This window comes from Cryptomeria japonica, chromosome 11, assembly GCF_030272615.1.
Source record: "Cryptomeria japonica chromosome 11, Sugi_1.0, whole genome shotgun sequence".
Lineage (NCBI taxonomy): Eukaryota > Viridiplantae > Streptophyta > Pinopsida > Cupressales > Cupressaceae > Cryptomeria > Cryptomeria japonica.
The window spans coordinates 262,097,693-262,123,347 of NC_081415.1; the positions used below are offsets into that span (position 1 = coordinate 262,097,693).

Sequence of the window (25,655 nt, forward strand, 5' to 3'; positions counted from 1 at the left end):
TCCTGTGGATTCCGTAAGTCTAGTGGTTGTATCGGGCATTAACAAGTCAATCTTTTGGTGCAACGACAACCACACTTGTAACAATTATTGGGTCTTTTTTGGCACATTAGTGGACTCTAAACGTAAATCCAACATTTTGGTATACTATATCCCTTAATTTAAATTATAACCCTTAATTTAAATCTTTTCCCATCTTGGAATAGATTTCAGTTGTGATTTTATCCCCTCGATTGAATTGTGGTTGTGGTCTCATCTCTTTATTTTCAAATTCAAATTTAAGCATTTTCTACATTGACTCTTCTATAATATGAATGTTACTTATCAACCAATATACTGAGGTTTTGAATTGTGTATCTAGTGTTTGTATTTAAAGACAACTCCTAGTTCATTCTACTTATTGAATATACATGAAATCATTTAATCAAGAATTACAATAACACATCAAAAGCATTTATGTCATATCTATTATAAGTTGAATTATCACCTAGTCTATATATTTTGGTATCCAAAATCTTTATTGTTTCTTTATTTTTATTATTGTCGAACCAATTTAAGGGCCTAACTGCAAGCAAGAAAGTCGATCACTCTTCCCCTTTATTGTAATAGGTCCTAACAATGCTTCTTAACATCACCCAATTCTTAGGTCTTAGTCATCTTATGGTTCTCACACTAGATCCACTTTGGATCAAATCATCAATACAATCTTGTCCCATATCCTCAAATTCTTTTACTGTAATCATCTTAAATCCTTTATACCAAATCTCAAATCACCTACTTCCATTTATTTATCTCAAAATCTCAAATATTATCTAAATTTCTAATAAGATAGGTTTTATTTTCATATAATCTAAATTAGTACTAAAATATATTTTATTTCCCTATAATTCAATAAATTGGACTTTAATGCTTTGTACCTTACACTTAGAGCCACTCAATCTTTAAGCTAAAGAACTATTTAATTAATCCTTATCATTTTTTAATTAAACTTTAGTATTCTTACGATTAATTTGTTGTGGCAAGAGTATATTTACTCTATGAATGAATGAACGAAAGATTTTGATGATGTCTAGGAGACTAAACAATCTATGAGACTGAGAAAAACATCTTTGATTTATCTTTAGACTCTTTTCGATGTCATACCTCCTACTATTAATTTTGACTAGTAAGTTAATCGTCTGGTTAATCCCATCTTCCTCAAATAACTGGTGCATGTTGTTAACCTTCAAGACATTTTTGTATTGAGTACAAATATCCTCATAAGTTGTACATTCCATGATGAAGTGCCATTCCATTTTCACTACCCCCTTATTGCAAAATATGCAAACTCTTTCTTCCCAAGGAGGCATTGCTTTCCCTTTAATAGTTGCTCCTAAATATGTTTTTTCACTATGATATTTTGTTGAGTGAAATGGGGTAGTTCTTATTGAAACAATTGCTATGATGAGTCTCATAGGATATTTAAAAAGAACTGAAAAATGGAAGCAAGTGGATGGCCTAAAATTGTTTTTGGTGATAGCTTGAGCAAAAGAAAGAAGACATGGATGAGACAAAACATTAGATGGATGAGTAAATGGAATATCTATTTAAATGCATGCCTCATACACAAAAAATAGATTAAGGGTTTTGTTATAAATAAATTTAGAAAGCATACTTGGAGTACAATGTCACGGAAAAAAAATGCATACAATATTCTGGAGTTCAATCCGATTTTTTCAAAAAGCATACGTAAGAGTTTGTATAACTTGGAGAGCCAAAATTCTTATTGCCCAATTGAGAACTAACTCTCATCAACTCGTGTGAAACATGGGTGGTGGAAAAGGCCAAAAGAAACTTGGGAAGAAAGGGTTTGTATTTCTAGACATAAGAAACAATTATGATAATATTTTAATATCTGATTCTTGATATTGTCTTTTCAAGAAAGAAACTATTGAGAAATTGTGAGAATTCCTCATCATCTTCTTGTAAAAATCCATGATAACAAAATCACTGTCCCATAAAGCTATTAATATTTAACTTGCAGAGGTTTGAAGATCTTTTTTTCTGACTCAAAAAAAATTTGAAAAATGTATTGCGACAGGCCTAGATAATTCTTGTATCTATAATTAATTTGGAACACAATTGGATACATGGCATTCCTTCCAGATTTATTCATCTCATCTCTTCCATGCCTATATCAATTTGACAGTTCATCACCTACGTAACCACGTCTTCCTTCAGGTATCCTCACAACGACGGTGAAGAGGAGAGCTCACTTGAAACTCATTGACTTTTCAGGAGGAGGAAGAAGAAGATGGATTCTGCAGCTCAGAAACACGTTCTGATGATATGTGGAGACTACATGGAAGATTATGAGGTAGGGACAAATATCATATAACCGTGTCTTTGTTTCATTAAAAATAATACTAAAAAATTGAAATTTGTTCACAGGCAATGGTACCATTTCAGACCCTTCAAGCATATGGAATAAAGGTGGATGCAGTGTGCCCCGGGAAAAAAGCTGGCGATAAATGCCCCACTGCTGTACATGATTTCCTGGGTCATCAGGCATGTTTTTTTAATTTCTTCCTCTTGACATTTCTTAAATATGGTCACAGGCTAGAACCCTGTTGCAATTTACTTTCCTCCTCGTGTTTGACAATCCGTAATACAAAAATGATGAACAATCCTCAGGTTCCTTCAAGTTCGTTAGTAACTAGGCCGGCTGTGAATATAATCCTATATTGTCGATCGTTAAATTTCCCTGTGTTTTAAGGATTTTGCGACGTATTCTTCCTCGGATGCTAAATTCATCAGAGAAAAGGAAATACTCTTTTAAGGTCCACAATGCTTGGCGCCCTGTACACCTAATTGTGCTTAGACTTTATGGTAACTTACAGAGACTACTTACCCAACTGACTGTGTTTAGACTGTTGGGCGCACATACCCTACCCCTTCAGCTTATAATCTCTTGGCTACCCCCATTCATTCACTCGAGAGATAAGACGGAAAACACATTAATAGTACAGTATATCTTATTAGAGAAAGAGAAGAAACGTTAGGTTAGGATTAACACATTAACTTTTGGATAGGATAAGGTTAGGAGTGTGATCTGATTTAGGATCACTTGGAAACCAATGTGGCAACCTGTGAAGCTATGGATAAGTCCAGTTGTAAACAGAGTTTGTTGCTTATTAAAGTTAGTCATTGTAAATAAAGGGAATAAAAGGAAGGATCCTTTTAAGGTCCACAACAGCCGATGTCCTATGCACCTACCTGTTCTCAGGTTGCAGGCACCTTACATCTTATGAGCCTGCATTTCTGATCTTGCTTAGACTATAGGGGACACGTATCCTAACATCCTCAGGCTTCAAATTTGTGCTCTGCCAGGCCCACTCAAGTGTACTTCAGGTTGAGGAATGCAACGAAATAATCTGATCTACATCCACGAGGCTTACCTATTGAACAGACCACAAAGGTTCCATATGCCCCAGTCAGTACCAATGAAAGAAGAAGACCGGGTCTTCTCTTATTGCTTTCTAAATTTTATTAGAAACTCTCCTACATTCTTTATTCTCGTTATAATTTAGGTATTAGAAAATAGAGTCGAGGTTGCAGTCATGGAGACAGAATTTCATAAGATTTAGAAGGAAAAATGGGGCTCCTGTTAAAGTATGCGAGCCATATACAGATGCTGTCCAATTATGCAAGCTATATGGGGCTACTGTCAAAGAATCAAGTCAAGGATGCAAGCCATAGCCAAGGGCTGACTCAAAGGAAATAGGGTTGCTTTCAAGAATGCAAGTCAGATTCAAGGGCTGATGTCAAAGATGCAAGCTGGATATGCCTGCTGTCAAGGATACTAGACTCTGAGCTGTAAGAATTGGTATAGAGTATTTGGTATAGAATGCTTTATACCATGCAAGATTTGGCTATGAAGATAACCACCCAAGATCTAGGAGCTTCAATGAAAGCACAAGAGAGACCAAGCACGACGGAATAATTCTAGTTTATCAAAGGATGCAAATGCACAATGTCTACACGAATAGGATTGATTATGATAGATTTGAACCCTTTGTTTATATAGAACAAGATGAGACAGAGGACAAAATAAGATTATGACATGTGTCTTAATCTTATGACTTGAGACATAAAGTGATAATGCATATGTAAACTTAAGTAAACTAGTGTGAATCAGACCTAAGAGGTAAATCAGTTAGGTAAAATACCCCATTCATACTCACAGCCCCTACAAGTGCAACTTAGGGAGAATCGGAACACATGCAAATATGGGTCTTGGATACAAGGCCATGTCAGGCACCCATGTACAAATGTGTCTCTCGCAACTAGAGAAAAGGAGAAAAACCCCTCTCCAAAAGAGAGAATATATTAGATGCTCTCTAAAAGAATTGGAAGGAGAAAACCTTATGTGAGGAAAAATCCCCCCCATAAGGGAGAAGAAAAGAGACCATGCAGCTCCCTCTCAATGTAGAATCTCTAGTAGTGATGGTAGATGATTGATAATGCATGCTGAGAATGATTCAAAACTGTAAACAACATTCCTCCGCTTATGAAGAAACAAAACTAAATTGTATGCAAGATATCTACCTATTCCTGAAAGAAATACGAGGGAAGAAATATCCAGATATTTGATGTCTCTGAACTTTGCTCAAGTTTTGCCATGTCAATGCCGAATGTTGCCACAATCAAGTCATGTGTTCCAAGCCACCCTAATGAAGGTGACAATCTAGAACATAGTGGAAACAGATGTAGAACATAATCCAAAGACATAGATGCCTCCTCCAAATGTTGCTCAAGAGTCTTCAATGCCAAATTATGACAAATGATGTAGGGAAAGAACAAGAGGGTTTGAATGTGCCTTCATCACATCCAAAGAAGATGATGCAACTCATAAGAGTTAACATCAAAGAGGAGTTGAATATCCTCAATAGTGTCCTCCAAGTCTACAGAATAGGACTCACAAAACAAACCATCAGTGTTTGTTAAGTTCTCATCCCAAGTAGCTGTATTTGGAAGATGATGTATATCTTATTGCATTGAATCATTCAGAGCCCTAGATGTAGCAATACAAGTGTCGTCAAAAGCAAAAAGAGATGGAGATAAGATCTCAATGCTTGTAATCTGACTACATTGCTTATCCCTGAATGATATGTAATGACCTCAGCTAGACACAGGTTGGCTTGATCAGCTATTTGCTTGTTTTAATTAATTAAATAAATAAAACATCAATAAATGAAATTATTGAATATTTTAATAAATCTTTTTGGGCTGACCTAAAAGGGAGTTTGCTTAATAAATAATTAAATAAATTTTGTCATAAGTCAGCTCAGGCAGACCTATGGCTATTATCTTTTTATCAACGTGTGCTTTGTATATATATGCGTGGTTGGAGCTATGTGGAATCATCGAAGAGTTTATTTCTGTATACATTAAACGAATGCGTGGAGCTTGTGGATGCTAATCCAGGAGTTCAGATTGGGCAGGACATCAATCTTGTCTGATCTTTCATCTGAGTCTTTCATTCCTGAGTGTTAAAGCAAGTGCTCTTCTTGGACAGAAACCCAAGAGCTCTCAGGCAGAGGCTTTAGCATAAAGTTACAAGCTCATTTTCCAAACTGCAGAAGTCAAACATTCATTCCAATAGCTAGGCGGATATGGGATTATGTACAGATCAAAGTGGTAGAGATGTAACTCAAGAATTGCAAGTTCTCGACTATAGTGCTTGTACTTTGGAATGCAAGCTTCCTCTATAATATCGATCTGCATCTGATAGATTCTTGTAGCAGTGCATAGACAAGCAGTATGTTAATTTACCACATTCACATTGTATTTATGAGTCTAGATTTCTGAATATTATGTTGAATGAAAAGTAAATCTGTTTCTGGCTTTATTGTATCAGATTGGTGATTGAAATAAGAATATTGTCATTTTCCTCCTATGGGTTAATGGTAATTAGTATAACAAGTGTTATTTGAGGAGTCATAATAGTCTGAAATATAGAATTAAGTCTGTAGGTTCCTTTGTGGATTAATGTTGCAATATTCTTTGAGTAGAAACATTTCAGTGGTATCAGAGCTTGGCCTCCTGCCAGTCTGAGGGTAATTGATGAGTGAAAGAGAACAGCGTTAGCAGCTGCATGAGAAAAAGAAGGGAACTACCATGGGTGACAAGGAGGATGTTAATACTGAAACATTTATCAGGAGAACTGAAGAATTCCAAAATAGCATGATAGAATCCATGAGAGAGATGGTCCAACTCCTAAGGGAGTTAACCCAGAAGTGGAGTACTGATAGGCCTGCGCAAAATAGGGCTGAAGGGAGTAGTTGTCATGGAGAAAAGACGTCAGTTGGTTGTGCAAAAGTTTCAGTTAACACTAGATCTTTCAGAGCTAAATATTTGGAAAAGGGAGGAAAAGCGAGGGAAGAAGAGCAACCTAATCAGGTAAATGAAATGGATAGCCTTCACGACGAGTACAATGCCTTAAGCATTCCTGTTCACAATGATATGACCTTCATAGAGTTCTATGAGATGAAAAAAAGAGGTGGGCATAGGAGGAGAAGGTATGAAGAAAGAAAGGATATTCAACACCGTTTGGGAAAGATTTCTATTCCCACTTTCGATGGGACTAGTGGTTCATTAGTAAGGGCTTTGTTGCAAAAATTAGACACATACTTTTTATTAAATCCAATGTTTGAAGAGGAGGCTATGAAATTTGCTACTTGACACCTTGAGGGGATAGCTTATGAATGATGGTATCATGGCATGATAACCCAAGGGCATGATTCTGTAACTACCATGGAGGACTTCAGCCAAAGATTGATTGAGAGGTTTGATAGGAAGCATCCAGAGATTCATTTTAGAGAGTTAGCACAACTAAATCAAGAGGGAAAGGTATAAGATTTTGTAGGGGAGTTTCAAAGGCTAGCAGTAATGATTTCTGATGTGTCAAAGAAAAGGCTTATAGTCTTTTTATAAAGGCCTAGTTGAACCGTTTAAAAGGTTAGTAAGGGCATTTAGTTCAGGCACATTACAAGAACCCATCAAAAGGGCTTTGAGTTTAGAAGATTTAGTGACTAAAAACAGATGGATTACCAAACAAGCATCTCCTATGTTATCAAATAAATATTTGCAAAAGAGCATGCTACCACCTAAGCCATGTCAAGTGGAGATTTCTACAAATGAACTGTGAAAAAAAGGTATGTTTCACATGCAGAGAATCATGTCAACCAGGTCATAGGTGTTTGGGCAAAGGACAAATTCATTATATTGAGGTCATTTCCACTGAAAACAGGAAATACTGAGAGCAGGGGTGGGGGGGTGAATCAGTATTCTAGATTTTTAAACTTTTAAATGCAGGAAACCACATAAAACTTAAAGAGAGCAACCATCAAGATGCAAACACCAAATTTCTCGTGGAAAACCCTTTTGGGTAAAACACCATGGCATACAATAACTTTTCATTAACGAAAATGGGCACCAACTTGTTGTGACCTATTTCACACATCGCCCCATTGCAAATGGGGACCCACCAATAGTTTTTTTTTTAGGGTTATGTCTTAGCTCCGCAAGTTCATGTCTATTTTCGAGAGTTAGAATTTTTGAGAGTCACCTCAAGCCAAATAGAGAAATCATGCTCTGATCAGTGTTTGGACATCACCAAAGCACTCAGAAGGCCCGAAGGATGAAGATCGCAATTGCTTTGAGTCAATTATGACACCTTCCTACTTTTTAGGGATTCTGCTTTTTTAATTTTTGGCACTATTGGACCAATACGGGAAGCAATTTTTTTGGCTTACTTTTTGCTTTTTTGAAAGTAGACCTAGGGTTGGGTCCCTCAGATCGTGGCATCAATGCCCATGCCTTCAGAATCAAAAAATTATGTCTCCAAGTGTAAAAAGTAGGGTAAAATCTCTAGGCTAGGGTTTGTTCCAGAAGTTCTAGATAAGCATCCATGGTTGGACAAGAAAGTCTATCAATTGTCTTTATCAGAGACAAGATTCAAAATGTATGGCACACGAACCTATGACCAAACACAAGCTGAAGTCCTTCCTATAAAAGTAGCCATTGAATTCGCCTAAGGTTTGGACATGGCAAGACTAAGATGAAATTCGCTTTGGCCAATCAGTAGCCAAGTCTGCTCAGCTAGAGAGAAGAATGGTCAGCACACTATGAAGTTCGCCTTGATGGATTTGACATGGCACATGAATGTATAAAGACCGACTTGCCTAACAAAGGGATGTCCAAACAAGAGCAAAGTCCGCCCAAGCATATGGAAGGATGTCCAAACTCTCTTCAAGTTTGCCATGAAGGATGTCCAATCAAGTCTTCAAGTCTGCCTTGCCAAAGGTCATGATGGCAAGATATTGGCAAAGTCCGCCATGTGCCAATAGAAGGTGAAGTCCGCCATATGCATAAAGCTCTCAAAGTCCGCCTTGGCCTAGCAATGTCCAAACAAGATGAAAGTCCGCCTAGGCAAGGTAGAAGGTATGTCCAAACAGCTGCAAAGTCCGCCACCTTCAATCAAGGTTGATTGTCCAAAGCAACTCAGAGTCCGCCCTACCAAATTGCACGACGTCTAGCACAAAGCAAAGTCCGCCTAGCATGGTGAAGGGTATGGCAAAGACTATCTAAAGTCCGCCTTGGAAGAAGATAGGGCATGGCATGAAAATCAAAAGAAAGCATGGTCTAAACATTGGTTAAGTCCACCCGACACATGAAAGGATTGTCCAAAGGAGTATAAAGTCCGCCTTGCCTAACAAAGGCATTGTCCAACAAGCATGAAAATTCGACCTGCCTTATGGCTAAATATTGGTAAAGTCCACCTAGCTGGGAAAAGCCAAGAAAAAGGTTTGAAAGCCTACTCCGCCCAGCACCTAAAAAGGAAGTAGCATGGCCAAGGTAAAGTCCACCCTCAAGGAGAAATGTCCAAAGGAAGCATGAAGTCCGCCTAGGCAAGGATGTGTAAGGAATGTCAAAGTCCGCCTTGGACTGTCTAACAAGTGCCGAAGTTCGGCTTGACAAACAATAACCAAGGACCCATGAGGTCCGCCTAGGAGTATGTGAAAAGGGCAAGACAAGGCAAACTCCACCAAGGTAAAATTGAACAACATCCAGAACATGGAGAAAGTTCGCCTAGCTAGAATGGGCATGAAGATGGCTAAGTTTGCCATGAAGAAGAAGAACATATAAATTTGACACAAGGCACATGGATAATTCACTGTTGACTAAGATTGAAAGGGTTGGAAAATAAAGTTCAAACACTTAGAATATTTTGTATTTTTCCAAACACTTAGTATTATTTTCAATAGAGAGAAATTTCTTCAAAAAATTCAATCTTCCAACACTTAGAAAATTTGTGGAATTTGAGAGAGGCATCTAGAACGTTCTATGCCAACTCACCCACAGAAAGGATCAACTTTCTATTTTGGAGGAGATAAAACAAGGCTAAATTCGATGAACCCACAAAAACCAAAAAAACAAAAACAAAAAAACACAAAGAAACAGGAAGCTTCCTAAAATCGAAGTTCTAAACTCTATATCTATACAACCTGTCACTTCCAATTTTATTATCAAGTTTGAAGGTTCTGAAGTTTGATTGCAAAGGGTGAAAGATAGATTTTGAAGGTGAATTTTCGGAGATAGAGTAAAATTTTTCCAGGTGAATTCTGGAAAATAAAGTTAAATTTCTGAGTTGAAGAGAAATTTATAAGTGTTGGAAGAAGGAACAAAGTGCTTTTTCTGAGTTTTAGACAGAATTTTTAGAATTAAAGGTAGAATTTCAGTCACGAGCAATTTCAAAGGTTTAAAATCAGAGTCTGACTTTCACCCTTTTTCTGTCTTACACTTATTCTCACAGAATTTACCAAATACTTAGCCAAATTCTCTCACTTTTAGTCTGATTTTTCACAGAATTATAACCTTTTGACAGGCTGAAAGTGAGATTTTCGAGAAAAAATTCCAAAGTCGGAGTTAAATTCTTCAATTTTCTCGAAAATAATATTAAATTTTCATGTGTTTCGCAGGTTAATGACTACCAAGGGAGTACCTTCATGAAAAGCTCAAATAAAGTTCGCTAGTAAAGGGTTGCAGCCGGAATCCTCAATTCCAAGTGGAAGAATGTCACAAACACCAACGTCGGGCACGTCGACTTCAAGGAACTCAGAAAAAGAATGAATGGGCTAGATGGATTTTTGCCAACACCCATTGCTCTTTGGATGATGAGAAATGGCCTCGTCCAAGCAATTGGATTTCCACCAGCCATGGAATTTGTAGAATTGATGGTTGAATGCGCTATACACTACAATCCCCAGGAGAGAGAAATTGTCGCGCTAGATGGAAGAGTCTTGGCTCGTCTTGGAGAATTAGTCATTCAAGAAGCATTCGGGATTCCAAGCTACAACATGACTTCATATAAAATTAAGGAGCAAGCTAGAAGACTTTATGAAGATCAGCCTGAACTTTGTGCCACAAACGTCAATAAATCATGGCTAGAAAAGCCAAGACCTAGTCTCAAGAAGGTGCCAAAGAAGCTATTCTGCACTAACTTCAAGGAAGACTATGGTGATCTCATTTTATTGCTGAATAGAGTAATGGGCAGTCCTCAAGGTGCCACTTTCGAGACATGGATGTATTATTTCATTGATGAGATCACTTCCGGAGTTAAGATGTTTAATTGGTCCAAAATAATTAGTGACAACTTGGAGGAACAACTGAAGAATTTAGAAAGGACGAAGTCCTTTTACATGAGCTCCTACATCTTCTACCTGTTAGCAAGAGACTATAGATATACAAGACTGATTTGCAAAGGCACCATAGGCAATGGCGAAAATGAGTTCAAGTCTTATGACTACTATCCGTAGCTGCAGCTGAGCGAGAAGGTCCACTTCAGGTAGGCAAATGATACTTTCTTGATGTATAGCACTAGAATACTACAAGGAGGAACCCATTAGAGGATAACTCTAGAGGCTAAAAGTCTAATAAGCAAGTTCGTATCAGCTTCCGATTTATCCCACAAACAGAATGGTCTTGCTTGAAGTCCTTAGACAGTTGGAGACCTACTAGAGCTTCCAGAGAACCAAGTAGAAAGTGACTATTTCCTTTCCATTCTTCATTGGAAATATGCTGGAGTCTTGTCCAACAACACAAGCAACTGAGAGTGCCAGGTTGGAAATGCAGTGGTACTCGTTCTCATTCTACCGATCTTGGGCTGATTTTGATCCTCATAACCACATTGGATCAGTGAACGGATGAAAATATAGACATATAATTGACTTGGAATATTTTTGGGCAAATGTTGTAGATGAGTTTAAAGTACAGAGAAGACTTTGGTCTAGACTAGCAATAAGCTTGATCAGAATAACTGAACTCTTCCAAGTGCCGAATCAATTGGAAGACGATGGAGAATGCACTCAGCCGCACTTTGATGAGAATTGGCCTCTCTCCCTTGTGAAATGGTCAGATCCAGTATTCACTAATTTAACTACCTTGATGTGGCCAGTTGTCAAATATTCACGGTGGTGGGTTGATCAACAGGTCCAAGTGCTGAGGCGAAGATGTGTGACTCTTACGTAGAACCTGATGGGTGCCCAGGAATCATACTCTTCAAATGAAGAAAGTGCTCGACCGGTTGAAAGTGTCGACTATGATGGAAGAAGTTGAGGGTTCTTCAACGACAAAAGGGAAGAAGGTTGTTAATGAGCAACTTGTTCAGAAGAAGCAAAGATCAGAGCCATCCCATTCTGCAGCATCTAAGAATGTGAACAATGTATTGATTATTGAGGATCAGCGACTTGATGAAATAGAAATTCCTTTTCCAATCCATGAGGGAAATGTGATGACAGTCCATCAGGAAGAAGGAGAACCACCATCTCCTATAGGCACAGGGATATTGGAGTCAGATAATGAAATGGATATTTTAAGTGATGTATTTCAGGAGGGAATGATTTTCGCTCTTAGAGGAGGTCAAAATATACCATGTCTAGAAAATGATCGAGAAGAAGGAGGCATTGAGAAACCTACAGTTTGTGATTGGCTAAAAGAAAGATAATAGATAAAAGTACCAGTGGAAGTTCAGGAAGAGGAAGATGACACGACCGATTTCTTGGCTAGACTAGGGAAGGTCGTTGCAAAGAAGCCTGCCAAGAAGTTTTCCACTATCCAGAGAGACGAAATAGGTTGTCGTACAGTCTAGATTGCTGTACGAAAAGTGGACAAGTCAAAAGAATATATTACTCATCAAGAGTATGAAATTACCACTTTTGACTTGGGACCTACTACAAAGGGTCAGGAGGTAGAAGACTTAGACAATTTAGTTGCTTCCATGAAGGCCAGACTGGACAAAGAGGTAGGAAAGAAGAAGGAATACAAAGGGAAGTGGAGTGCCTGAAGGAATACATCGAGCACTTGACTATGTCACTCAACCATGGCGATGCAGTAGCTCGTCTACTTTTGAATTCTTCACAAGAAACAATTGGAAATTTAGAAGAAGAAAGGGCAACGACAAGAGAGGCCAAAGAATGGATGGCAATGTTCATGGACAAATTGATGCTGACCTTTGGACAGACTTCCTTCTTGCTTTCCAGAATTGCGAACATCGTAGAAGCATGGGTTGACCTCCAGGATATTTAGCACATGATTGTCCCGTGCCTTAGAGTGTTGAAAGGCTTGCATAAACATGAACTGATTGATAAGAAGATAATTACAGTAGGGGCTGCCTATGATATTAATGCATGGCATTGGGAATTAGTTGCATGCAGTGAAGTTCTGGAGAAAGTAAAGGCTAAAAGTATTAAGTCTGAGGAGCAGATTAAAGAAATACGGAGTAAAATTTTCCTTGTAACTGCAGATTTGCTTGAGAAGGAGACCATCCAAGAAAGTGATATGCGGTCGGAAAATCTCAAGCTCAAAACTCAAGAGATTATCTTCACCGTCATAGGACCAGTCCTGAAAAAGAATTTGACCAAGGCATCAAAATTCTTATTCATCCGAGATGCCTTCCAAAAACAGGAGGTGGAATGGGAGATTGCTTTTGCTTCTTGTGCAGATGACTTGGACGGATGGGAATACAGGATCAATATGTTGCCACATGTCACCATGGAAGAGGGCGGCTCAATTGTGTCCAAATTCATTGAATACACTGCTGCTCGGGAGGATAAGAATGTGCATTTCTAGGAGATGGCTAATCACGTCACTTGTCTAGCTTGTGTTGTTCTCTAGTTTTATTTTGGGAAACTCTATCTAGGGTTGTGTCGTCTTAATCTCAGCCGTTGATCTTGAATCGTTCTCAGCCTTTCATTTGTTTTTTCAGAAACAATATATAAACTCTCATTCTCTCATTTCATTGTGTTGTGGAGAGTTTTATGAAATTGTTGCTCAGAGCTACTTGAATAATAAAAAATTTCATTTGCAGATTTTGCTTTGAAGTCTTATTGTTATTAATTGGTTGCATGGTTGCATATCTTTCTTCAACAATAGATAGAATAGTTTGCTTAGAGTAAATTTGCTTTCAAAGTTGTTAGATGAATGAAGGATTTGATAGTATAGATTTGTGAAATCTTGCTCATACTTTCTTTGGATGGATGATTTTTGTTCAATGTTTAAAGTTAGCCTGAGCTTATAATGTGGATGCTTTAACTTCTGCTTTGAGTAAATATTGTTCGATTGATGGTATTATTCACAAGTATGAAAATCTTGAGCACACCCTTAGAAGATTGCACTTGCTTTGCGTAGTTGTCCTAGCGTGGTGAAAAAAAGTACTGTTATTGGTTTTACCCAGTGTTTATTGTCTCTCGAGTTCATTAGGAGTAGCATAAACGTCTAAACCCTTATCCTTTTGCCTTTTTTTTTGAAATCCAAAATTTGAAAGTCCAAAAAAAACTAGAGAGCAGTTATTGCTAAATCCTTCAAAGTCCTAGTTTGTGACTAGTCTCAGTTGAGCGTAAGTAAGCCCCCCTTGTATTTCAGCATACATAACCACGAAGGCTATCCACATAAAGTCGCTCGTTCTCACATATAGACCTTGGAGTCGCCATGTGGTCTTTCTTTGCAATCTTGGCAAACGTAGTGATTTTGTTTAGGAGAGGGTAGAGTGTCCTCAACATTTTATCCTAAGTGTTTGGTGAATGATAAAACGTACACCAACAAAAAGTGGCACTAGAAGGAGGGCGGAAACAACAACAATGAATTGCTATTCACAAGTTGAGGTAGTAGAGATGAAGAAGAATGGTGTTGCCACACGAGTTTCCTTTTGATCTACCGTTTGAGCAACCTGAACCAAGACAGCCCGACATTACTGATTAGTTGCATTCGCTTGCTTGGAAGGCTGAGACAGACTACGCTGAATTTAGACAAGTGAGCCGTGTTATTACTATTGAAGAAGAAAAGGGTCGACAAATTGAACAGGCAATTGAGAGAGATTTGGAAGAAACAAAGATTCTTGGCCCTTCAATCACAGATTCTTGAAGATACGCTCTTGAGCTAGTCAATTAGTCACTACCTAGTCACTCCCAATAAATCTAATTTTCCGCTCAAAATGATGAAAGATGGGGCTTCCAATCATTTCGTTTGAACCAGGTAGAGATTCTGATCCTGTATTGCAACCAAACTTGGCCTTCCACGACAAGAAGGAAAATGTCATTACAAAATTATACACCTTAGCATGGAGAGTAAGAAGAAACGCTCCTAATTGGTTTCGAATGCGCTTTATTCTCGAGGAAGAAGAAGAAATATCTGATCGCATTGACGCTAATATTTGAAGAGAACACACAGCTAAAAGAACTCGAGAGCGAATCCTCAACCAGCTCCAACCTAGACACCTCTGCTAGCTCCTGCAGATCCATAACCAGCACCTGAAATCCCTCAATAGAATTAAGAAAAGTCACACTGGATCGCATTAATTCTTTCTCACCGGACAAATTTCGAAGAGTCCTCAGATCAGCCCCGAGCTCATCCAAAGAGTTTGTGGAGTTGGAATCTTCAACCAGATCCAAGCAGAGGAGAAAGAAAGTTTTGCCAAGTGAAGAGACAGATCCACAAGGAGAGGAGATACCCATTGAAGACAATATTTCCAGTTTGTTTCAAACAACTGCTCCCAAAACTTCAATCCCTTGAGCTACACAATCAGATACACAAGAAACTCCAGTTCTAGGAACCTCGGTTCAAGAGGTTCCTATTCAAACAGTTCCATCGCCAATTGTATTACAGACTCCAATCCAAGCAGGAGTTCAACAAACAAACGTTCCAATGGCGTGGCGACTAGCTAATGCTTCACCTATGACCTTTCCTTTTTACCTTGACATGCCAAAGAATCCATAATAGTTTTGTTCCAAGTTTCGTAGTGGTGACCTAAGTCGCATTGCAGATGAACAAATCAAGATCTTTGAAGATCTCCTTCAGAACAAAGATATCCATGAAGAAGATGTCACTCGTATGTTGTTCCCATACACTTTCGATGAGGAGACCTCTTATTGGTATATCCGTTTGCCAGTTGACTCTATTCACAATTGGCAACAAATGAAGGATGCTTTCTTAGAAAAATTCAGGGCGCCAATTTCCCCAACAGATTTGTATAGGCAATTTGTGGAAGTAAAGAGGCAAGAACACGAGCCAATTAGCACATTCAACAATAGATTCCACAAGGCCTACACAAGGTTGCGAGATCCTTACAACTTAGACAATGCTGCATCATTACCAGTTTATTACGCAGCCTTGGATCGCCTTACTGCTATGTTTGTAAAGTCTCAAAATCCGGCCCCAACAAATTTAAAAGAAGCATATGTTGCAGTAGTTACCGTCAGCAACGATTTAGGAGTAGGTATTGCTTCAGGGCCGCTCAACTATTTGGGAAATCCTATAGTCCAAAATCAGATTCAAGATATCAATCGGGCATTGGCTCAGCATACACCTATGATGAATCTGGTTCCCACACCAAATAATCAATTGGTTATTCATCTTGGAGGACCTCTTTCTCAAGCGTCACCACTACAGTCGGTGTATCTTCAAAATGCAACGACCTCAGTCCGAACTCAAGAAGAGAAGGATGAGATGAAAGAATTGATCGACCAGGTCAAGAAACTGTCTACCGAAGTTACATATTTGAGAAACTAGAACAATCAAATACAAAGTATGTAGCAAAATTACCAGTCACACCAAGGGAATTATCAAGGTCAAAGTTCTGGATACTAGGGAGGCAATCAAGAGAATAATCCTAATTATCAAGGAAATAATCAAGGTTTTCGCAACAACAATCAAGGATTCCAAAGGAAAACATGTAATACTGCATTGAACAACGGGAACGTGCCTTCTCCCTTGGATAATCCGCCATCTTCCGATAAAGTGTTCTTAGCTGAAGTAGCACTATGAGGGTGGTGTAGATTGCACAACACTGATCAGCACAATGAATTAGATTGTTGCAAATTTCAAGTAGTAGTGAACATTTTCAAAAATGAGAAAATAAATACAGAAGATCCTCTGGTAACAAGATATGAATTGGTCCCCGCACCAAGATATGATCAAGCCCTTGTCCTTGAAAATGTCAGAGTATGCGCTGTACCAACCTAGTCAAAGGTTTCCACCCGCATCTGCAAATGGCTCAATGGAGGTGCCTCAATACCAAGCTGGATCGGAAACTTAGATCCCACCAGATCAACCAACTACAATTAATGGTTACAATTTCCCTCCATTGTATAACAGTGTATTGGTGGAAGGAACTAGAGAAGTGCAAGCATTTCAATAGACGTCTGGAAACTCACTCAGGGTATATTAGAGGAATCCTCGCCAAAATGAGCCCTTAACCACGTCCATTGCTCCGAATAATTTCCAGACTTCACCAAATCCAAATGCTACTAATGTCCCATCTCTTCCTAGAGACTCACTTGAATATCGCCAACAGAATGTCCAATCCAATGGGACGAGACAAGCTCCCATACCACAAGTTGAACAAAGGTGACAAGTGACCCCTCAAGTGGAGCAAGCTCAAGCACAGACAAGGGATCGTCCTAGGGAAGAATTGAAAAGACTAAGTTCATACGTGCTGGAAGAATTTAAGAAAATCAGTTTAGCTTACCCTTGATTGAGTTGATGAAAGTTCTTGAGATTCGAGAAATAGTTTTAGGTAGTTTGATTGAAGTTATTACCCCAAGGAACACTCTGCAAAACATGCCGAACAAAAATGCACCCAATGCTCCAGCAAATACAAACATAGTTCAAGATGAACAAGGGATTCTAATTGACCCTCCGCAATAGCCTCCTAATTTTATGGGAATGGTTCAAACGTTGTCCGAAGTTTCAAAACAAGAAGACATAATGCCAGAAGTCTGACTGATTGCTTTCACCCTTTTTCTGTCTTATTCACTTATTCTCACAGAATTTACCAAATACTTGGCCAAATTCTCTCACTTTCAGTCTGATTTTTCACAAAATTATATCCTTTTGGCAGGCTAAAAGTGAGATTTTTGAGAAAAAGTTCCAAAGTTCAAGTTAAATTCTTCAATTTTCTCGAAAATAATATTAAGTTTTCATGTGTTTCGCAGGTTAATGATTACAATTGGAGTAACCTTCAAGAAAAGCTCAAATGAAGTTTGCGAGTAAAGGGTTGCAGCTGGAATTAAAGATCAATTCCAAGTGGAAGAATGTCAAAAACACTAACTTCGGGCACATAGACTTCAAGGAATTTAGAAAAAGAATGTATGGGCTAGATGGATTTTTGCCAACACCCATTGCTCGCCGAATGATGAGAAATGGCATCGTCCAAGTGGCCGTATGTCCACCAACTATGTGTTGACGTGTCTAAAATCGCTGAACTTACGACTTCATCCGGCTAAGGCAGAATAGAAATGCTAAGAATCCTATCCTCTCTTGAGATAAGGAAATCCCTAATGCTGTGTAAATTTGATCAATGGGGATTACCTCAATGTTTTGGTTGTTAGGTCTTGACTGCAGGATAGCTTAGTGGTTTGATGTGTTTTGCTGGAAACACAAAGGGGACTTAAGGTTAGACGGAATCGGTTTCGAACGAGTTCCCTAAAGTTCAACAGTCCTATATCATCTGATTTTGCTTGGATTGATACTATCTCAGCTTGACTGTATGGTTTCTTTTGATAAAAAGGGGGAAAAAGGAAGGGAAAAGAGATAGAGAATATCTAATTAATCTATCTAAGATAACATATTCAGGAAAATAGACGTAAACCTAAAAAAAACCAGATTTAACATTATCAGCTAATAAAGCACAATGTTGTAAAATCTAGTGCAATTTTCAAAGGGAGTTGAAATTTCATGCTACTAAACATAAATGCAGAACTTGACATCCATTCATTTGATGTTTAACAACCGAACTAAACACATAAATGGGTTTAGACTAACCATGCAGGGGGAAATGGCAATCAGCCAATCCTTAATGGTATGAACACCAAGGTTTCTATCAAATATTATCCCCAAAATACTATCTGAAAGCAAAATGCATAACAAGAATATTAAGTGGTGAAGAAGGAGACCATGCACTCACAAAGAAATAAGACAACTTTAATTTCCATTAATTCTACATGAATTTCGCTAGAGTTTCAGCAACAATCTTAGACTTCTTACAAAAAATAAGGGAAAACCAACCCCTTTAAATAGAGTTTCAAAACTTAGATGAATAGCCAAGATTAAAACAAAACAAGTGGCCCAGATTCATCAATACAACATAGTACCCATGCCCATAAATGGGAGGCAAAATATCAACAACCACCAAAGGAGAAACAATAACTACCTAAAAAGGGTAATTAATAACTACCAAAAAGCTGCTCAAAAGGTGCACATGCAGGGAGTTCAAGATTTACAACTGTTTTGGCAGTTAGAAATGAACTCTATGGCCAAAAAATGCTTTTTAAGATTTTAAAAGAATTTTGCACTTTATGAAAGCACTTTTTCTTTTTCTGCTGTAGACCCTTTTTCTAGAAATTCATCCTCGCCTTGCAAATACTCTTTTCAGAGGTCTCAACTTGCTGCACGCTCTGCCCGAACATATTCTTGAAATTTGACGCATAGCTGGAACAGCACCATGCTTTGAGGCATAGGAGGATGGCATATTTTATATTACATACCCTCTAAGTGGCGATCTACATGCTTTAACCCATCCTTCCAGTCAGACCGATGAGCCTTAAAACATAAAGTCTGAATGCAATCCACTGGCAAACTCTAGGTCCTCTGTGGAGTACGCGACCTTATCAATTCTCAATCTATCCTCCCAATCTGGTTGCACTTGGTCATCGGACAAACTATTTTTTCAGCCCAGAACCATTGATCGGAGGATCCTTCCACCAAGATCCCTCATGTCTTTCAAGATTTCCTCGCATTCCTCCTGCTCTTTATCATTGGTATCTTTTGTTTCACTCTTCATGGTGGCGGTCCAAAACCATTCTTTAAAGATGCTGATGTCATAGGGATCCAAGATAGCGGACAATGTGGGAATCTGCGCGTGGGTCCAGAAAAGAGCCCTCATGAGGGGGAGAATTGTACCAACCACCTCATGAACCCTGAGACATTCCCTCTTTACCTTGAACAATTTGACCAGAATGGTCTCTCGGTGGTGGGCCATTTTCTTTACATCTTCAATGATCCGCTCTCCCTTTTCCTTAATGTCTCAAATCCATTCCTTGACAGCTTTGGCAGTATCACGTACTCCTTCAAACTCTGTTGTAGTCCTTTGTGCCAATGCCAATGGGGGGACATGGGATTCAGGGGCATGTTGTAGCGGTCTTAGCAGGGGATCAATGTATCCCTCAGCCTACTCAGCACGAACTCGGTACATGTTTCTCTTAGTAGAGATTTCGTCGAGTTGACTGAGAATATTTTGCACGGAGTCCTTGAACTCCTCCCTTTCTTGCTCTTTGGTGGCTCGCCCTATCGAGACGGTTGTAATGCTATAATCGGCCAATGCAATTTGATCTACTGGCTTATCGATAGGTGGGGTAGCGATATGGATGGTGCGGTTCCTTTGCTCATCCTTGGTGTGATCCGGGAGTAGGTCTTGGGCTTTTTCTTCCCTTTGGACTTTGTTTCCCTTATGCGAGAGAAAATATCCTCCAAGTCGATAGGTGACTTGGTGGCTGCCTTCCGCTGTGCACGAGCAACTAACCAATCTTGAGGGATGGCTTGCTCGGATGTTATGGCCAAATTTCCACTTTGCCCCTTAGAGGTCTCAGCTGGCTCACTGCCTATTTGCAATTGATCTGTCATCAGCGTTACTAGGAGACCCGTCTCCAGTACCAGAGACGTCTCCGGAAACTTCTTGATGCATAAGGTGCTTTTGACTACCCCTGGAGACGCGTACCAGTTCCAGAGACCCGTCTCCAGTACCGGAGACGTCTCCGGTACCGGAGACGTCTCCGGAAACTTCTTGATGCATAAGGTGCTTTTGACTGCAGTCTCCAAAGTCTCCCGACCAAAAATTGATGTCTCCTCCTAAAAAACTTGGGGCAAAATGCAGTAAAAAGGCAAAAAAAAATTAAAATAAATAAATAAGAGAAGCTTATAGCATAGCGAAGTCGTAGGGAAATAACTAATAAGGAAATTGTTTTGCAAAAAGACAAAAATCCATGCAAATCCATGCAAAGTTATAGTGATTGGATCTATTGATAGTGTAGACTTTTTGAGAGGACTGATTTCTTATCATTGTAATAGTCTAAATAGAAATTGCCTTCACTATTTAGCGGACAATATTGAGTGTGCTCAACATCTATATTACCTTACTTTCACTAAACAATTTAGACTGGCTATTAACAGTATAAGCAATTTTAATTTCAATTTTTGTTCAATTTTAAAGTTAATGTTAAACTTTACCATTGTTCCTGTTTCAAAGTTCTTTGTCATGATATGTTTTAGAAATTATTAAATTATATTTAAAAAAAAATTGGCGTCTCCAAGTACCCTCGTCTCCTATTTTTGAAAATTAGTCGTACCAGTACCGGTACCAGTCTCCGAAGTCTCCAAGTACCCCCGTCTCCTATTTTTGAAAATTAGTCGTACCAGTACCGATACCAGTCTCCGAAGTCTCCAAGTACCCCCGTCTCCTATTTTTGAAAATTAGTCGTATCAGTACCGATACCAGTCTCCGAAGTCTCCAAGTACCCCCATCTCCTGGTAACCTTGTCTGTCATAGAAGGAACAGATGCAATATCCAACCCTTTACTTATAGCTGAGTTCTCCCCTACCTCACTGAACAATTGTCGGGTATCCCCTTTTGATGGTTGCTCTTCAGTTCTGTCGGGCTTGTGGGTCTCATCCGCCTTTCGTTCTCCTTCGACGGTGGTGTCATCTTTGTTTGCACTACTCAGTTGTAATTCATGCCGACTCCCTTGGGTGAGTTCATTCATATCAGCCTCTTGATTAGGCGGAATTTCTCCTTCCTCAACTTGATTTCCAGGTTCACTAGAACCAATGATCCTTACCTCTGCATCTAGCTCATCTTGTGCTGGAGGATTATTAGCCTCAAATGCATCAACATCGCTCTGGGAGGGCGGAGCAGGTATATAGTCAAGCTCAACTACGTCATCCTCTGAACTGGGGTCTTTGGAGGACGAACTTACCTCAGGCCTTCTAATAGGGATCTTTTCCCTTCTAGTTCTTTTTGATGCCCGAGTCCCTCTATTAGCTCTGGCTTTCTTCCTCTTTTCGGGTTTCTCAACCTCTTCCTTCGGTGCACTTGAGGTTCCCTCATCATCCGAAGACTGGGAATCGAGACTGCCCATCATATGGTATGTGAATTGAATTCCTTCATGGGTTAGTTTCTCAATTTGCTGGTGTAACCAATGATCGGTGTACCTTCCTGGAGCTGCCATAACTGCCTCAAAATCAGTAATCGGATCCTGAGACCAATCAATGCCCGGCAAGAGGTACTTTACTGCCTCAAACTCCTGAACTTGCAAGCAATTGCCAGAATTTGTCACTTGATCCGGGACTCGATGGTATTCATAAAGTCGCATGTGCTCAGACTTAACCTTGAATATTCACGCTGTCGGACCTCATAGTCATTGGAACAATTTCTCCAATAGTCCTCAATTGATTCCTTTGCTTTGTAGCGCCTGCCATAGGCTCTTTTTGCCAAATTGTCATGGTCAAAACATTTCCTTGGGAAATGTTCTTGTAGGCCATAAGATGTTAATTTAGCAAGTGACTCATCGACTTGCACTGAATTCTTGAAATGCACATCGAGGCTACCCAAAATCATAGGGAAGATGAATCCGGACTGTTTCTTATTTGTGAGTAAGCTGCCTGCTGGATGTGCTTGCCTTGCAACTTCCATAAGAACTACTTTGTCTGTCGGATAGCGTGGAAGTTGGAACGAAACTCCCTCAAAGCCGGCTATCCGGATATAGGAGAACCTAGGGAATTGAATAAACCAGGCGCTGTACTTTTGTACCAAAATGGTAGCCTGCTTTGAGAGACTTATGTGCAATCCCCCCTGCATCAACTTGACTAGGCGCATTGTGAAGGCATCATTGACACGCTCATATTGACCAATTGCATAAGCTGGGTTGTTCTTTTCCCTTCGAGATATGTCGTAGTAATGTAGTTGAGGATAGCAGTTGTACACCCTGACTTGATTTGGGTTGTTCCCGATTTCACCCTTCTTGATCAATCCTTTTAGCGGCTGGTGTCGGGCGAACATATAAACCAGGTAAGAGGTCATGGTGAAGTACTTCTTTTCTTCAAGTTCAACTAGCTGGGTATGGATATTATCACTGATGATCTGGGCCCAATCGAACTTGGATTTTCCGACAAAGTCCTGCTCCGTAAAGTAGAACATCCACTCTTCAAAAAGGTTAGACTGAGGGAGTCCCATAATCTGGCTGAGTAAGGTGACCATGAAACCAAGCTCATTATGAAAGTCGCTTCTGGGGGTCTTTTTACTGATTCTAATACTCCGAAGCCTTCTCTCCTTATACCATTCTTCGTTTATCAATGTCCTGCATTTAGCAGGGTTCATGTCATAAGCAACTTGTGCTTCATCTATGGTTGTAGCAATGGGATTATCCAGGAATGGGATGTCAAATGCATCGCCAATGGCCTTAGGTGTGAAGTCAGCTAGCACCATATTTTCTAGAACCACTAGTCTGGTCTCTGGCTGATAATGTCGGGCAGCCTCAACTACTAGCTCATAATTTTGCACGAATGGGGGAAATCCTGCTGCCTGAGCGATACCACTTTCCACCATCCGCCTAGGCTTGCCATAGGCATTAGGAGAATATACCCGGTCTCGGAAGTCCTGAATGTCTATGTGGCCCAAATCAGTATCACCTATGTTTTCCCATATGCTCTGAACTTTTGACTCCCTCAGTCCTCCTCTCTGATACTGGTATTTCATCTTCTTGCCTTTACGGGGGTCAGATTTAGAGACCCGAGATGTTCCGGTTGCACTAGGCGTCTTTGAGGATTCTACCGCAGATTTAGGCATTTATCCTGCACAACCAGACGCGGATTATGAGACGAGATGAAGGAAACAAACATGTTAGTCAAAATAGAGGATGATGTTAGCACATAAGGATCAATGGAAAACTGAAATTTGAAGAAGGTACGATGCTTCAACACAAGAGCCTGATTAATTTGGAAGTGAAATGCTATTAATTTCTTTTTTTTTTTTTTTAAATCTGTCACTTGGCTACAGTTCAATTTTCCAAAATGTTCAAAATTGCTCTAAGTCTAGATTTTCGCCTTGCAAGGTTAATTTTGGTAGGTTTTGCTATTGCGCTACGTTTAATGTTACAACTAGACGACCAATTTTGCATAACTAATGATTTGGAGGAGAGAAATGCACGTACCTGGCGAACAAGGTGTCTATCTTGCGATCTCCCCAAACTTTGGGTTAGAAAGGCTTTGTGCAAATTCGGCCAGCAAGGTCCTTCTGAAAACTTTGAAAACGTCTTCCTTGCGACTTTTGACTATAGAGGGGTTTTGCAAATTGCGTGGATCTGACACCTCTTCCTCCCGCGATTTCCGGCTGGGAGAGACGCTTAGCAAAGCCCCTTAAATTGAACGCCTTACCTTAGTTCGCGTTTCTAGTGTTTGGAGGGTTTTATGCAAAGTTCAAATCATGAAAACTCCCAACTTCTCCTCTTGCGATTTCCGGCGAAAGAAGGCATTTTGTAAATTTCAAAGTTAACGATTCTCCTTTCGATTTCAGGTTAAAGGTCGCTTTTGCAGAAAAAAAGAGATGCCATACCTCCCGCGATTTCCTTTTGGCTGAGAAAGGCGTTTAAAAAGTTTTCCTTTGTTTTACGCTTTCCCTTTATTTTCATTTTCGCATTGGGGGTGATTTAAAACTTTTACTTCATATGTCAATTTCGGCCCAAAAGCCATTTTTGCAAGATTAAGTCATTTTAGGCCTAAAAGGCCCTTTTTAAAACTTTCTATTTCCCTCACAAGAGGGCCGACTTTGAGAGTTTGCGTGAGTTTAGACATTTTCGGCCTTGAAGGCCACTTTGCAAATAATTTTGTTAAAACGCCCTACTTCAAGTTGCGTTTTACTTGCCTCATTTTCGGGTTGAAACTGAGTTTCGCAAATGTTTAAAGTCTTTGCTATTTTCGCGATTTTCACTTATTCCTTCCCAATTTCGGGCCAAATGACATTTTTGCAAACTCTAAAACTTAACACCGTTTTCAAAACATTGGCATTTTCGGGCCAGATAGCGATTTTGAAAAGTTTTAGTTTAGATGCCTTTTAACTTATTCGCCGAATTTCAGACCAAAAGAGCATTTTGCAAACTTTCACTTAAATGCTTTTAACTTATTCGCCGAATTTCGGACCAAATCGAGTTTTTGCAAACTTTCACTTAAACTTGCCTTTTCGGCATTTTCGGGCCAGATAGTGATTTTGAAAAGTTTTAGTTTAGACGCCTTTTAACTTATTCGCCGAATTTTGGACCAAATCGAGTTTTTGCAAACTTCCACTTAAACTTGCCTTTTCGGCATTTTCATCATTTTTGCAAACTTTTGCATTTAACTTTTTCACTCTCTTCGCTTCGAAGTTCGGCCTTTTCGACAACTTTGCAAAGTTTTAACTTTTGTTATAACGTTGTAACTTGCATTTGGCAAAGTTCGGGCCAACGACGACTTTTGAAAACTTTAGTTATCTTTTGGCGAAAATCGGCCCAAAAGGCCATTTTGAAAAGTTTTAACAACTTAGACTTTTTCACTGGCATTCGGCGAAATTCGGCCCAAAAGGACACTTTTGCAAAGGTTCATAATTTTTTGCGTTTTACCTTGGTTTGGCGAACTTCGGCCAACTTGGCCGTTTTGACAACTCTTGAAACTTAGGCGTTCTCCTCTATTTGGCAAAATTCGGCCCAAAAGGCCATTTCACAAGGTTTTAACTTTTGACACTCCTGCCTACCTAGCAGACTCTCAGGCTTTTAAAACTAGATTTCCCTTGGATTGATTATGGGTATTCAAAATGCGAGACTCTCCGCGCAGAACTCCTAGGCCATGCGACTTAAAATCCAAACACACCCTTTCTTCAACGACTACAAAGCTTACTGCTTCACCACTTCCTGGATCCCAACAAAAGGGATGGCGGACAAAAATCAAAATTCGAAACTCAGCAGGACGAAGGCCAAAAACCAAAGAGGGGAATCCTGTCGGTGATAGGGAGTGTGTGCAACGCACAACACTATGGAATGTGCAGA

At 39.4% G+C, this 25,655-nt stretch overlaps 1 protein-coding gene across 1 annotated transcript in view; it reads left to right on the forward strand.

Moving 5' to 3' along the window:
• The first annotated feature begins 2,010 nt into the window (after positions 1-2,010).
• The window catches only part of LOC131069703 (protein DJ-1 homolog D), a 65,626-nt gene continuing 41,981 nt past the window's right edge, over positions 2,011-25,655 (forward strand). Inside the window, exons 1-2 of the mRNA XM_058005230.1 lie at positions 2,011-2,353; positions 2,428-2,544. Of these exons, the coding sequence (XP_057861213.1) occupies positions 2,291-2,353; positions 2,428-2,544 (180 nt within the window). The 5' untranslated portion in view covers positions 2,011-2,290. The remainder of the gene's footprint in view (positions 2,354-2,427; positions 2,545-25,655) is intronic.